General features: G+C 59.3%; 1 protein-coding gene and 1 long non-coding RNA gene across 11 annotated transcripts in view; one reads left to right on the top strand and one right to left on the bottom strand.

The window, feature by feature from the left end:
• Bcas4 (breast carcinoma amplified sequence 4) overlaps positions 1 to 15,191 on the top strand; it is a 30,075-nt gene continuing 14,884 nt past the window's right edge. The window contains 2 exon segments of the mRNA XM_078051911.1: positions 1 to 227; positions 13,982 to 14,053. Coding sequence (XP_077908037.1) covers positions 138 to 227; positions 13,982 to 14,053 — 162 coding nt within the window. The 5' untranslated portion in view covers positions 1 to 137.
• Positions 1,827 to 14,205, bottom strand: LOC120886349 (uncharacterized). Of its 10 annotated transcripts, none has more exons than XR_013439804.1 (6): positions 13,736 to 14,205; positions 7,031 to 9,802; positions 4,578 to 6,941; positions 3,269 to 4,030; positions 2,768 to 3,057; positions 1,827 to 2,438 (listed from the first exon to the last, which is right to left on the bottom strand). It is a non-coding gene; the product is annotated as an uncharacterized LOC120886349 (long non-coding RNA). The 10 variants fall into 10 exon arrangements; XR_013439802.1 differs by having other exon boundaries at positions 2,768 to 3,400; positions 3,585 to 4,030; XR_013439803.1 differs by having other exon boundaries at positions 2,768 to 3,397; positions 3,585 to 4,030.

Here is a 15,191-nt window from a genome sequence, read left to right as displayed (position 1 = left end):
GCCGGAGCGCACCTGCCCCGCCTCCCTCGGCCGGGCGGGCCGCGGGGCAAGCAGCGGGCCGGGGCGGGGCTCCAAGCCCCTGGCGCGGGGACGGGCGCTCGGGCTCTCGGTGCCCCCCGGACCCCGTCGCCCTCCGGATGCTGCTAGTGGACGCCGACCGTCCGGAGCCCGAGCGCAGGGGGGCGCACGAGCTCGCGCTCTTCCTGACCCCCGAGCCCGGGGCAGAGGTAGGGGACCGGGGGTGGAGGACCATGCGGGAGTCACGGGTGGGGACCCGCGGTTCTCGCCGCATCCTCGCGCGGCCGAGGGCTGGGGGGCCAGGACCGCCGCCCTCTGGAGCGGGGGCTGCCGGGGGCGACCCTGAGATGACCGGCGGGTCGCAGCTCGTCCCCGCTGCTGCTGACCCCGGGACCCCCGCCCGGGTCCCGGGACGCCGGGTCGAGCGCGGTCGGGGCTGCTGCCCTTTGCCGGGCTGGCCCTGGGGACGCCCGACGGGCCCTGCCCCTGTCCAGCCCCGGCCTCCTCTGAGCGGTGCCAGAGCCCGGGCGCGGGAAGCCCCGAGGCCGCGGTCCGCTTCGGTTGCTAGGAGCAAAACACCACGTCCCTCTCGGCACTTTCTATTTTAAACGCATAAATAAAAAGTACAGCTAAAACGAGGCTCCTGCCTCCTTCCCGCTGGAGCAGTCTGTTGATGGAGCTGGGAAAAGTTACCCAAGTCCACTAGCAGTTATTTAGGGCCAGAAAACCAGCCCCTTCTCTTTTTAAATCACAAAAGCAGCGCGGAAGCATTTAGAATAAAGGCCGGGCCTCGCCCTCTCATTTTCTTCCCACTTCAGTTCCAGTTCGCAGAGAAAATCAGCACCAACAGTTGGTGAGCATCCTTCCAACGCTTAAGAGTGCCTTCAGCGATGTGGGTGTTTATATATCCGCATCTGTATTAGCCCCCTGATGATACAGTGCTCCCTGCAACTTGCTTTTCTTTTCTCAAAATGGCATAGAAAGCCGCTGAGGCAGCTGCAGGCCTGTGATCCCAGCGACTTAGGCGGCCGAGGCAGGAGGATCTCAAGTTCAAGGCCAGCCTCAGAAACTTCTGGAAGCAACTTAGCAAGATCCTCAAAATTAAAAAAAAATATATATATATATATATATTTTTTCCCCCTAAGGACTGAGGCTGTAGCTCAATGTCAAAGCACCCCAGGTTCAATCCCGAGTACCAAAAAGAAAAAGAAAAGAAAGAAAAAAGGTGCAGGGGATGGAAAAATGGATAGTGGCTGTGAGGATAAGGTAAGGGGACGCTGTTCCTGGTGAAAAAAGTGTTGTGACATTAGCAGGGATGGGCGCAGAACTTTGTGAAGGAAACTGCTGGATCCTACACATTAAGCAAGTGAATTTGGGGGAATGTGAATCATAACTCAGTTTAGGAAGTAACATGCCAAGACAAAACAAAGAAGCACGACAAAACCAAAAAATAAGAGAGAGAGAGAGAGAGAGAGAGAGAGAGAGAGAGGAGAGAGAGAGGTAAATAAATAAAAGAAGTAGCACACAACTCAGATGCTGTGGTTCATGCCTGAAATCCCTGCAGCTTGGGATACTGAGCCAGGAGGACCGCAAATTCTAGACTGGCCTCACCAACTTTGCAAAACCCCAAATAAAATAAAAAGGACTGGGGAGGTAACTCAGTGGTACAGGTCCCCTGGGTTAAATGAGCGCATCCATAAGAACTATCCTGTGGAAGTAAGATTCCAACCACAAATGTGAGACATCTTTGTAATTTCAAGTGCCCCAAGAAGCACACACAGAAACACAGATGACATCATTTCACCATATTAAGTGTATCCAAAATATCATTTATCCGAAATAATGCAGATCCAAAATATTTCAACATGTAATAGGTATTTTTAAAATAATGACATTTTACATTCTTTTCTCTTAACCAAGTTTTAGAAATCAAGCTTTTTAATTTTTTAAAAAATTTTATTTATTTATTTTTCAAATCAGGCGTTTTAAAGCCTGTCTCTGGGCCAGCCACATTTTAAATGCTCGGTGGTCCCTTGGGGTGGATGGCTTCTGCATTAGAGAGTCTACATCATTATTTGACTTAGCATCCCACCATGAAATAAGCATTGTTTCTGTGAGTACCTACTACGCGCCAGCAGTGTGCTGCTCAGCTTGTAGGTTGTGCCCTTGCACAGGGACTGACCTAGTGGCCGTGAAGTTCTCATGCAGATTTCATAGCTCAGGAACGGAGGCTTTCACTGAGTGCGTGTCGGCGTGTGGATCCAGGATTTACGAACATCTGTAAGTGGCTCAAAGCTGGACCCTGGAGGAGGCCCAGTCCCCTATCACATCTTGGTCTGGCGGCATGGGGACAGGTGTCCGCAGTTTCCCCCGGCTCCAGGGTTCTTATTTCTTTTCTTTTTAAAAGATTTTTGTTGTTGCTGTAGATGGACACAAGACCTTTGTTTTATTTATTTACTTTTATGTGGAGCTGGGGATCACCCAGTGCCTCACTCTGCCCTGAGCCACGTGCCCAGGCCCTGAGTGTGAGCAGCGCCAGTCCCTGTGCCCAGCGGCTAAACCCCAGCCTCCCTCGGGCCCGCTGTGGGCCGTCTTCTGCAGACTGTGTGTTGGCTGTCCCTCCTCTGGGCACCTTCACTCAGAGCAGCTTTGCTCGGCTCGTTTATCAGGGGCGTAATGGAGAACCCCAGCTCCCTGTAGCTCTATGCGGCTGTAAACCCACTTACCGCGCCTGCTGAAGCTTATTTACCAAAAGAAGCTGCGCCAGGCTCTCCTTAGCGGTGATTCACTACAGGCCCCTGAGCTGCAGCTGGCAGATGAGCCCGGAAAGGGACGTGTGCATCGGGAAGGGCCTGAGCAGCGGTGGCCCTCCCGCAGCCCTTTCCCCACGTCCTGTTGGCTCTTACAGGAAGTGGCGCCTGAATCCAGCCGGTGCCAGCCCCACGGATGTCCAGCTTCCTTGGTGAATTGGGGCTTGCCCTGCTCTGTGCAGGTCGGCCTGGGCTGGAGAGGACAGAGCAGCCAGACCTGGGCCTGCGCCTGGCCGTCAGACAGCAGGCCAGGGACAGATAACACCCATTAGTTGTGATGAGTGCCCTGGACACGCCCCAGGCTGGAGGGCGGCTCTGGGTGTCTGGAGTGGAGGCTGGGCAAGGCCTCTCTGAGAAGCTGTGTCTGGGCAGTAGCCCCCGGGATGTGCAGGGACCAGGGAGCCTGAGGTCCGGGAGGGGAGGAGGAGGGTAGCACCTACCTGCAGTCCTGGAGGGCTTCCCTGAGGCAGTGACATGTTAGGGTGAGCCCTGAAGCCTGAACCGGAGTTGGCCGGCTCCAGGAGAAAACTATCCCAGGCAGCGGAACCACATTGGAAGAACCCGGCAGCCTGCTGGGGGGTGGGCAGGGTGTCGTGGGTGGAGAGAAGCCCCAGGCCCCGGGAGAAGGGGGCAGAGGGCCTGGTGGATAGGCAGCAGGCAGAGGGCGTGCCTGCCCTTGTGTCTTAGCTTGTTCATCGCTGTGACCAAAGGACCTGGCGAGAACAGTTAGAGGAGGAGAAGTTACTTGGCACTCACCATCTCGAGGTTCAGCCACGGCCGACGACTCCATGACTCTGGGCCGGAAGGGAGGCCAACCATCACGGTGGAAGGGCGTGGGGGGAAGGCAGCTCAGGACAGGGCCATCAGGAAGCAGAGAGCTCTGCCCACTAGGGACAAGACATAAACCCAAAGGCCCAACCCCAGGGACCTGTCTCCACCTGCAGAGTCACCACCCATCAGCCACGTCAGGGGACCCACGCACCGATTAGGACAAGGCTCTCCTAACCCTAAACTTCACCTCTAAACGCCCTTCACGGTCTCACACAGGAGCTTCTGGGCGGCGCCGCAGGCCACAGCAGCTTGGCACTGCCTTTCAGGACGCAGGAGTGGACAGAGGAGTGCTGCAGGGTGTCTTACGAGCTGCTCAGCACCTGGCTTTTGCTCAGGCTGGCCTTGAACTCGCGATCCTCCTGCTCCGCCTCCTGAGGATGACAGGTGTGAGCCTCAACACCCAGCTACCTAGGTTTCTTAAGTGGACGTTTTTCTTGGGGCAAAAATGTGTTTCTCATTTATTTAGTTATTATTATTTATTTCAATGAAATGGTCTTTGCCACAGTGCCCCCTGGTCCCTGCCACTCCCTCACTAAAGCTGCTGCTGGTCACCATTTACCCTGGTGCTGGAACTTTTTGATTTTTCTGTCGTCATAAGAGGAAAGGGAGAGATTTGTTTGCTGAAACTGTGTATCTGGCAAAAACAATTAAACACAAATTAGCCAGAAATGGCCTTGTGTTTTAAGAAAAATGAGGAAGAGGCTGTTTTTCTGTGGAATCTGAGAATAGTCCCTGTGTCTGGCCTGCAGACACCATGGGCCTACGTGAAACCACCCTGTGTGCCCCGTGACCTGCTCGTCCCTTTACATCCAAGTCTTAGGTGTTAGATTAGAGGTCCGTGGGTGGACCACAGGGCGCAGATTGTCTCAGGGATGTAGTTCTGTGTTAACTTATGCTTCAAATTTTCAGAAAACCTACTGTGTTCTGGGTTCTGGGCAAGCCAGTGGCACACAATGGTGCCCGTCCTCAAGACTGGCGTCATGGTCTGGGAGATGCGCGGACAGTCAAGATGGAAGGGAAGACGGTGGCCGTGCTGTAGACGCAGGTTCCACACCTGCAGGTCTAGCCACCTGGGGATCAAAAATGTTGGGGGAAAATGTACAAAATATAGAATAATAAAAATGATACAGATATTCAAAGACCTAGTACAGGCTGGGGATGTGGCTCGGCGGTAGGTGCTTGCCAAGCGCACACAGACCTGGGTTCATCCCCAGCAAAACTAAAGCAGCAAAAGAGGCAAACAGCATCGCAGCGAGTCACATAGCAAGGAATTTGTATTTGAGCAACATGAAGCATCAGAGATGACCTAAGATGCGCAGACAGGAGGGCTTTTAAAACAGTACTAGGGATTGAGCTCAGCCCTTCACACATGCTGGGCAAGTGCTTTCCCACTGAGGCGCATCCCCAGCCCTTTTTGTAAAATCATTAATATTTTTTTCCTTAGTTGTAGATGAACACAATGACTTTATTTTATTTGTTTATTTATTTATATGTGGTGCTGAGGATGGAACCCAGGGCCTCACACGTGCGGGGCAGGCGCTCTGCCACTGAGTCCCAGCCCTCCCCAGCCCTTTTTTAAAATTATATTTTGAGACAGCGTCTTGCGAAGTTGCCCGGGCTAATCTTGAGATCCTCCTGCCTCAGCCTCCCCAGTCGCTGGTTACAGGCTTGAGCCACTGCCTGCCTACAGGAGGATGTGCCTAGGATCTGTGCAGAGCTACACCCTTCTATGCAACCACCTGAGCGTCCTCAGGTTTTGGTATCTGAAGGGGTCCTGGAACCAGTTCCTCACAGATACTGAGGAAGGGCTGTGACAGAATGGTGACAGAGGCTGCACGGGAGGAACCTAAGGGCCGCTGCGGTGGAGGCCTAGTGTCTAGAGGAGGGCAAACACTGGCTCCTCTGTGCACAGCTGGGGGGATAGGGACCCAGAGGGTCGCGAGGTGGACCTCAGGTGGGGCGGTGGGAAGCGGGCAGGGCCCAGCGGGCCGGGGGCCTGGGCAGGAGTGTGGCTCTGCTCTTGGGTCATGGATCAAAGCCCTGAGCTGGGTGTGAGCAGGTGCAGGCTGGGGTCCGGCTTGGGACTTCCCCCCCAAGGCTGGAGTGGCTGCCAGGAGGCCAGAGTTGGCTGCTGAGGCCCCAGGTACAGGAGGACAGTGCCCACCGGGCCCCTGGCTCAGAGACTTCTGGGGCATGAGAAGCCAAGGCCACAGTGGGCACTGGGAGAGGGCCCACCCCTTGAAAGGAAGTTCCCGGCTGGGATCCATGCGACCAGCAGTGAGCTGTCCTTGGTGCCCTGACAGGGCCTTACCCAAGACACCTTCTTCCTGGCTGGTGACCCTCAGTCCCAAGGGAGAAGCGGTAGAAAGAAACAGCTTCCCAAAGATTGGAAACAGCCCTGTGCCCGTGAGCATGGCTGGTCCCCGGTGGACACAGTGGACACCTTGCTGCCCGAGACGCTGCCCACCTCGGTGTGTGCATGTGCGACCACCTTGTGGCAATCCCAGCAGAAGGCAGAGATTCCACACTCGATGCACCTGTAAAGCGGAGACTCCGTGAAGCCTGCCGCTGGGGGCGGGCCCAGCTGTGGCTGAGGGCCCTGGGCAGGTCCTGGTTCCTAAACTTTGTGGACATTGTCATGTTTGGGGAATCTTCACAAGAAGTACTGAGGCGTTGGGGCCGGGTCGTGGCTCAGTGGTAGAGCGCCTGCCTGGCAGGGTGAGGCACTGGGTTCGATTCTTACCATTCTGGTCTAATTGGTGTGGGACATCACTGTGTCTGCTGTGTGGAGCTGGTGTGGACAGGTGATCCCAGGGCCCCAGCCTGGGGATCCGGACTTCTCCACATTCCCCTGGTGATTCTGACAGTCGTCCTGCTTAAGGCCACCCGCCTGCTCTGGCCTGGACCTGACTGGGGTCACGGGCTTGTTGGTGGCAGTGGGACCTGAGCCAGAGTCCAGGAGTGCCCCACGCCCAGCCTCGGGACCCACTGTCCTGCTTGCCCTGGGTCCTCGGTGCCTGGTGCCGACGGGTGGAGGAAAGGTCTCATGGGTGTGTGGACACCGTGCTCAGCCCAGGCCCTGGACGGCCAAGAGGGGGGAGCACAGGGCTGGGGCCTGTGCTGGGGCCTCTCTGCGCCTCCATCTCCGTGGCCATCTGGTGGTGGGGTGGGAGGACGGGGCCAGGAATCCACAGAAGATGTCAAGGGTGGGGCTGCCGTGAGCGGTCTGGGGACGTTCGTCACGTGGCAGTCATGGCACAGGTGTTTGCTGAGCGGGTCCAGCTGCAGACACCGTGCCAGGCGCTGGGATGAGGGCACCAGGCCCGTCCCCAGGGCCCCCAGGGGCTCGGGGCGAGGGTGATGCCACTCACCTCGTGGCCCGCGGTTCTGCACCGTCTCTGGAAGCAGGCGACCCCGGGCCCCCTCGGGGCTGGAGGTTAGGAGTTCTCCACTCTCCAGGATGCCCTGGTGCAGGCGTGGGGTCTCGTGTCCCCTCTGCACCTGTGTACCTCGGGCCAGCTGCGGACGTCACAGTTGTGCAAAACCCAGCTACTGCCTGCACCGTCCAAATGGGCCTCGGTCCCTGGATTGAGTCACTGTGGCTGTGGGGAAATTCTGCTTTGTGCTTCATTTAAAGTAAATTGGAATTAATTGTTTTTAGCAATTAAGTTTTAAGAATTTTAAAAAGTCCACAGACGTGACCCGTCCGAGAGCCCGTGACTGTGGCGGCTGAGCGGCCGTCGCTCCTGCCTGCAGAGGCCTGCCCTGCTCAGGCCCTCCCCACCCCCACCGTCCTCTGCCCACTCCTGCCTTGTGCCCTGTGCGTCCTTCTCAACGCGGCTGGAGAGCTCTCCACACTAGTGCACAGAGAACTACCCCGTGTTCATTGTGGTTTCAGTGCTGGGGACCAGACCCAGGGCCTTCCCCTACCAGGTAAATGATCCACCTCTAGGTACGTCCCCGGTCCTCTGCCTGATTTTTTTTGTGTGACTTATTACTTAGGTGACCGTTCTTCCACTGACAGTCACTTGGGTTCTGTGGAGCCTTTTGCTGTGAACATCTGAAACCCGTCACTGTGCATTTGTGCAAAATCAGGATAAACCCTGGGAGGAGGGGACCGTCGGAGGGTGTGAGCATTTTTTAAAAATATCCTTATTCTATTTACTTATTTATATGTGGTGCTGAGGATCCACCCACGGCTCGCACGCCCGACGCAAGCCCTCTACCGCCGGGCCCCAGTCATTGTCGCCAAATTACCTTCTTGGAAGTTGGGGTCAGGATGAGTGTGGAAGCGTGGCCGGTCCCCTCTGGACACTCAGACCTCGAGGACGAGGGTCCTGAGGGACCAGGACGGGTGTCTCTTCCTTGAGGAGGGGACGATCATGTACCTGGCCAGGTCCTCCCTGGTGCAGTGCAGACCGAGGCGGCCGGAGCTCTCTCTGTGCCCCAGCCCGGGGCTTTCAACTCCCATTTCACCCCTTTCATCCCGGACCCAGAGGAGAGCTGCTGCTTCTGCCCAGGTTGAGTGGACGCTGAGGTTTCTGTGAAGATTCTGTGTGTGTTTAAATAGCGCTGCTAAGGTACAACCCACGCACACAGGAGCCACTCATCTAAAGTGACCATTTAATGGCCTGGCCTGGTCACAGCCCCCAGCTGTTTCCTCCCCCCTCAGGGGAGACCCTGACCTCTCAGCTCTCACCCCAGACCCCACCCAGCTCCCCGGTCTCTGCGGACTGGCCTCTTTGGACACTTTACACATTTGTGTCCTTAAGGCCCAGCGTGGCCCCGGTCTGAAGGCCGTGTTGGCCCCCAGCAGTCTTACTGACCATCGTGGGTCTTAAAGACCCACCAGGTTGGTTTTAGATGGCTGCCAATGGGAGCATTGCACGAGGGTCCGGACCACGTTTGTCCTGGACGGGCGGGCCTGCAGCTCCCCTTGGCACCAGCTGGTGCCAGGCAGCCGCCTCTTTCGATGGGGCCAAGGGTCTCCCACTCCCTCCCTGAGGCTGGGCCTCGGCCGAGGCGTGGTCGGCTTGTGCTGCTGCCTTTCGTAAGACAAAGGTGGGACACGGAACTCCAGCCATTGGCAGAGGCATCCGTAGGCTGGCTCCTTCCTGACCCAACAGGTGACCGTCACCTGCCTGGCTTCTGTGTCCACGCAGGTCTGGAGACCCGGCTGGGTCCACGTTACAGACATGGACGTGGGGCTTGTGGCTCAGGGGGATGGCAAGTGACCCTGGGAAGCTGCTTGGTTGGCATCCTCCGGGTCCCTCCTGAGGGGTCGGAGCAGTGTCCCCCACCCCCGTTTTCAAATGGGGAAACTGAGGCACGGGGATGGTCAAAGATGGAGTGGAGACCACACAGCACAGAAGGTGCGGTCAGGACGACAGCTCTGGGCTGCGGTCCTCAGGCGGTGGCTCCTGTGGGTGCGTGTCCTGCTCCTCCTGCTGATTTCCTCCCTCCCTCCCTCCGTCCTTTCTTTCTTGCAAAGAATATTCATCGAGCATCGAGCACCGTATTGATCCCCAACTGCGGGTAGCAAACGACTCAACCCGCTCAGCTTAACACATGCCCGCGACTTGGAGGTGCCTGGGTGGGTAGCTGCTGCTGGCTGTGTCCGGCTGTGCCATCTGCCCCTGCGGGTCCAGTGTGGCCTGGCCCTCGTCTGGCTGCTGGTGCTGCTGGCCGTGTGCGTCTCAGTCTCCGCATGGCCTCCCAACCTCCGGGGCCTCTCACCAGGGCCTCTGCAGCAGATCGCCTGGACTGACTCCCAGCGCTGCTTCCAGGAGGGCGAATCCAGCTCCAGGCCGAGGCCCAGGCTGAGGCCCAGGCGGCACAGAGTGTCACTGTCTTGGTCTGTTTTGTGCAGCTGTGACAGGTCGCACTGGCGGGGTTACTTGGGATGAGCAGAAGGTCATTTGGCTCCCGGTTCTGGAGGCTGGAAGTCCAAGTCGAGGGCCCGCGTTTGTGAGCATCTTTCTGCTGCATCCTCCCAACATGGTCATGGGGGATTAAGCTTCCAGCACGGGGGGCCACACTCCAGACAGAGCCACCTCCTCATGGGCACAGTGGCAGAAGGGCAGGGGGCTGGGAGGGGGCTGGGAAACCCCAGCTCTACCGTGGGCCAGGCCCTCTTGCGGGACCTGTAACAGAAAACTGGATTTAAAAACACACCAAAACCCACGGTGTCCAGACATGTCCTCTGGTGGCGGGAGAGCCAGGGTCTCCCGAAGCTGGCCAGGCCAGACTGAAGCTTGGGGTCCTCCTGCCTCGGCCTCCAGAGCAGCTGGGATTCCAGGGGAGCCCCACTGGAGTGGCACTCGCTGTGCTCACTGGGAGGCTCCAATGCTCCCACGGCTCGTTCCAGAACATTCCCACCGCCTCTGAAAGGAAACCCCACAGCCCTGACAAGGATCCCCGCCCCTCCCCTGCCCCCACCAAAGGGAGGGGCACTAATGCACTCTGGCCTCTCGCCTCCCCTTCTGGGTGCGCCGTACAGATGAGATCCGTAGCCCGTGGCCACCGTGGCTGGCTCCTGTCACTTGCGTGCGCTCAGGACCCTCCCCACTGCAGCCCGGACAGACCCCGTTCCTTTCATCAGGCAGAAGACTGTTATCCCGGGTGAGCATCGAGCACGCCTCATGGGCCCGGGCCCGGCTCAGGGACACCAGGCGACCCCACTTGTTGACTGCTCGGGTCATCTGTGCGCGTTCCTGCAGGAGCATGTGTTTTCAGTTCTTCTGGGGAAGGAGCTTGGTCATGGGGTAGCTGCCGCCTTCCTCCCCAGGAACTTCCAGGCTGGTTTCCAGAGCAACCGCACAACGGCACCTTCCACCAGGCTCCGCACTGCTCCACTTCCTCCCCACGCTCCGGCCCCACCTCCGGGATCTCAGCCAGGGTGGTCCGGGGAGGGTGGCGAGCAGGGGAGGAGACTGAAGGGGAGCGGGCCTGGGGACAGTGGGCAGGCTCCTGCAGTCGTCCCAGCAGGAGATGACGCCCTGTGGCTGGGCGGCAGTGGGCAGGGAGGTTGAGCAGGGCCAGCCCCTGTCTGTCTTGGCCTGTCCAGCTGGGAGCCTGGGTCAGCCTTTGGGGAACGTGGAGGGACACAGCCGCGTCTTCCCGTGTTAAAGATGCCCACGAGGACTGGGTGTGGCTCAGGCGCAGAGCGCTTGCCAGGCTGCAAAACAGGAGCCTAATCGCGTCCCCGGAATGCCCAGGTGTCACGTAGAGCAAGCTCTTTGCCCCTTCCCCTGGGACTGGAGCAGTCTATGTCCCAGGAGTCACCAAGAGCTGCAGGGACCCTCGTCTTGCTTTCAGGCTGGCTAAAGAAGCCTGTGGGCTGCAGCCCGCGGGACCCTTCCTGCAGCCACTTAGGGGATTATCTTGAGAGAAATCGTCCCATGAGTGATTTGTGGGCCTGCTGGGGTGGCCGATCCCAGCTCCTTTCTGTGGGCCAGGAATGTGTGGGGCTTGTTCCTCCTGAAGCCAGCCAGACAGGTGGCAAGGACATTCTGAGCCCCTTCCTGCTCTTGGGCACCACCCTGGGCCTCGGGAGCTGAGGTTGGGGGGAGCGACCACAGCCCACAGGCAGCAATGAAGGGACACGTCTCCCCCCACCCCTCCCCAGAGCATCCCCGTGGCTACAGACTCTAAGCTGTGGCCTGGCACGTGGCCCACACCTGCAGTCACAGTTACCCAGGAGGCCGAGGCAGGAGCACTGCAAGTTCAAGGCCAGCCTCAGCACAGAGCAAGGCTGCCAAAAGTAAGAAGGCCGGGGTGTGGCTCAGCGTCAGAGCACTGGCTTAGCACCCGTGGGCCCCGAGTTCCATCCCCAGGACTGCAAAAGTCAAAGACGACAAACAAAACACGCCCCCCCCCCCCGCCCCCATAAGACCTACAGCTCTAGGTCGTGTTGCTCAGAGTCAAGTTCTGGCTTCAGTATTTATTAGCTGTGTGACCTTGAGCAGGTAACTCCATGTTTCTGATCCCCTGTTCCTCAGCCCAACTAGAGGGTTCTTCTGGGAATCGAGTGGGGTCGTCTCTACCGAGGGATCAGCCATGGCTTCTGTCTCTCGGGAAAGAGGAGCGTGACGCAGCTGTCCCTTCTGTGCCCGTGTGTGTCAGCCTCTGCTGCATGACGCAGTCACACTTTTGGTGTCTGGTCAACCTCCTGACGACCCTGCCACCAGGACTGGGGATGTGGCTCAGGTATGGGCAGGCTGGCTCCGGTCGTAGGTGAGCCACCCAAACACACAAGTGGGGCCACGGGGTGAGGTCCCAAGCCAGCGGAGGAGGCGGCGGCCTTGGCGCCCAGGGCAGACTTGAACTTGCCCTGTCTGGTCTTTGTCCTCTCTCCTCTCTCGGCCACTGAGCCACGTCCCCAGTCTTGTATTTTATTTAGAGATCCAGGGTCTCGCCGAGGCTGGCTTTGAACTGGCGGTCCTCCTGCCTCAGTCTCTCGAGCCGCTGGGATTAAGGCGTATGCCACCGTGCCCGTCCCCACCAGGGTCTTGCACAGGCTAGGTCCACACTTCACCACTGAGCTCCACGTGGCCCCGAGGCCTGGTCCTTCCTGAACTGGACTGTGGAGGTCGGGAGCTCGGGGCACCTTGGGAAGGAGGCTCCCTTGGGTGGCTACGGGCCTCTGGGGCCCCGGGATCTCTCCCGAGGTGCGCCACCTGGGGTCTGGGCTGTTTGCATCCGGCTCCTGGGGCTCTCCGGCAGCCCCTGCCCCTCCCATGCCTTTCATTTCTCTTTGGCTCCAAGGAAACATCCCACCTTCCCCTTCTCCTGGCCCGTCTTTCTCCCTAGCGTGGTGATGGCGTGACGTCACTGACCACAGTTTTATTTTCTGGGACCAGGGGATCTTCTTTCGTGCCTCCCACCCTTCCCCCGCCGTGGCCCCTGCTCCTGTCCAGCGTCCCTGCGGCAGCCCAGAATACTCCCAGCTGTGAGATGAAGGTCCCGGAGTTTAAAATTGCAACTGGGTCCTATTTATACTCCAGCCGGAAGGAGGCTTTGTGCAGTGAGTGGCTTATTTTGTTGTGGCAGCGACGGCTCACACCACAGGCAGGAGCTCGGTTCAAACCTCGGTGGGGACAAGTGGGTGGCGGGCAGTCTTCAGGAGTGGGATGGCCCCAGCCTGCCCAGCAGCCTCTGGTCACACGTCCCCGGCAGGGCCCTGTGGTCAGTGGAGGAAGGGCTCTGTGCCTGCTAGTTAAACGGCTCCTGGGTCAGGAAGGTAGTGCAGGCTCGGGGGGTGGAGGCCGCACAGGTGAGTGGGGAGAGGCTCCGCAGGCCGGCACTGCTCCTGTGAGGTTTGGCCCGAGGGGTGTTAAAGATTTTTTTTTTAACCTATGCCCAGATTTAAAAACTGGGACCTTTCCTATGACATTAGAATTTCTTGACAAATGTTGAGACTTGGCCAACCTCGGCCTGTTTCCTGACAGCTGCTGGCGGCCAGTTGCTTGAGACCTGGGTGAGCGCCTTTGAGAGGAGCCCAAGCCCGTCTGTTCTCTCGCCCTCTTTCTCTTTTCAGCGCTGGGGCTGGAACCCAGAGCCTGGTGCATGCCAAGCCTGCACTCCACCCTGACCATGCCCTCAGCACCCGGGAGTGTTGGGACCCTCAGAGAGCCTGAGACCTTCAGGTCTCCTTTGTCAGGCGCGCTCCTCAGGGCTGAGTGAGCATGGTGACAGGGGCGCAGACCACCCTCAGGACGCCCGGTTAAACCTGAACTTCCAATAAATGACGACTTTTTGGTCACAGTACCTACCCCAGCTATGACCAGATGGGCACATCCGGGGCCTTCTCCGTTGAGCGGCTTTGTACACAGTTCTACAGAACTGGCCATGCTACACTGTGCAGCTTGTGCCACTTCTCTGAGGCTGCCCCGACGTGCCAAGGTGCCTATCAGAGCAGGCTTTGAGATGGGGACTCCAACCTGCCTTCCACCCCTGGCCCCGCCTCTTGGTAACGTAGGACCTGGGGCAGGTTACCTTGCCTCTCTGAGCCTTGGTTTCCTCGTCCCCAACACAAGGAGGACAAGGATGGCTGTGTTACCCCTGCTGGTACTCACGTGTCTCATCTCTGAACGGTGCAGAGCAGATGGCCACTGGCCTTGGCCAGCCCGCGGTGGCCGGGAGTCATTGCTACCTGAACCAGCCTGCAGAGGTTTGGGGAGGGAAGGGTCTGGGAGGGCCAGGGAGTGACCTAAGGCTGAGTTGGCTTAACCAAAAATAAACAAGCAAAGGCAAGAAGCAGCAGAGGAAGGGTGCCCGTCTCCCTGGAAACCACCGCTGGCCGCAGGACCTTCTCGTTCCAGGCGCGGGAGGTGGAGGCGGCCATCGAGGGGCCACTCGTGGCGCGGGAGGACTGCAGCCTGGCGACCTGGTGAGTGGCCGGGAGGCGCGGCTGGGAGCCAGGCCGGCGGCAGGGGCGACCCCCGCTCGGGCAGCGCGCCCCGCCCAGTGCCGCCCGGCGGCCATCTTGACCCTCTCCCGGGTCGGCCGCTGCAGGGGGCGCGGCGCGGCCACGAGGTGGCGCCCTGGAGCGGCCACGCGGCGGCCGGGGTGGGGGTGGGGGGCGCTCTACTAACTCCCGCCGCGGGGACCGGGGACGGGGGACGGGGACGGGGACAGGGGAGGGCCGTGCGGGCGGCCGGGAGGAGCCCTCTGTCCCTCTGCCCTGCCGTGCGCCCCCCTCTGCACCCGGCCCCGCAGGGAGACGTTGCCAGCCCTGTCCACCAGCGGGCGTGCAGCCCCGGGGGGGCCATGGTGGAATTTTCTAGAAGATTCCAAGCTCTGTGAAGGCAAACCAGGAACCCAGGGTGGGGGCTCCTGCCTGGAGGTCCAGAGCACCCCGTCTTGGGACCAGGCCTCCCTTGCCCCTGAGTGGACCAAGGCTGCCAGGCTGGGCCTGACCAGGAGACCTAGGGCCCTGTGAAGCTCAGGGTCCACAGCCAGGTGTTAGAGGGTGCCCAGGGGGTGACAGTGACCACAGCCCCAGACGTACACCCAGCACGAGCTTTGTGCCAGGCACAGGCATCTCGGTGCCCACCCTGGGCCAGCCTCTGGGGACACTGTAGGGAACAAGATGGGAACCGGCCCAGGAACCAGGTTCTCATGCAGAGGTGGCTCTACCTGGTGGCAAGGTGACCAGAGGGACTTTTTACAGCCAAAGAACCTTCTTCCTCACAAGGTTGGCCCTTCTCCTGCCCAGGTCCTGAGATGAGCTGGGGACAGAGTCAGATCCATTCCCAGCCCCTGGACCCTGTCCACAGAGGCGGATGGTCCAGCTGGACCAGCCAGAGCCACCATGGATGCAGGGACGAGGGTGATGTGAGGCCGGGGGATCTCAGAGCAGAGGCTGTCCGGGCCCCCTGGGGAACCGGAGGCTTACAGAGCAGGCGGCCTTGGAGTTGGGGCTTGAGGGAGGAACAGCAGAGAAGGTGGGTCCGAAGACGGTGCAGACTGATGACCAAGGACATCTGCGTGCTCACCTCCCCGCCCATCCCCACACCTCCTGTGGAAGGA

The sequence above is a fragment of the Ictidomys tridecemlineatus genome, chromosome 5 (assembly GCF_052094955.1).
Source record: "Ictidomys tridecemlineatus isolate mIctTri1 chromosome 5, mIctTri1.hap1, whole genome shotgun sequence".
Lineage (NCBI taxonomy): Eukaryota > Metazoa > Chordata > Mammalia > Rodentia > Sciuridae > Ictidomys > Ictidomys tridecemlineatus.
This window is presented reverse-complemented; position numbering and strand designations above follow the sequence as displayed.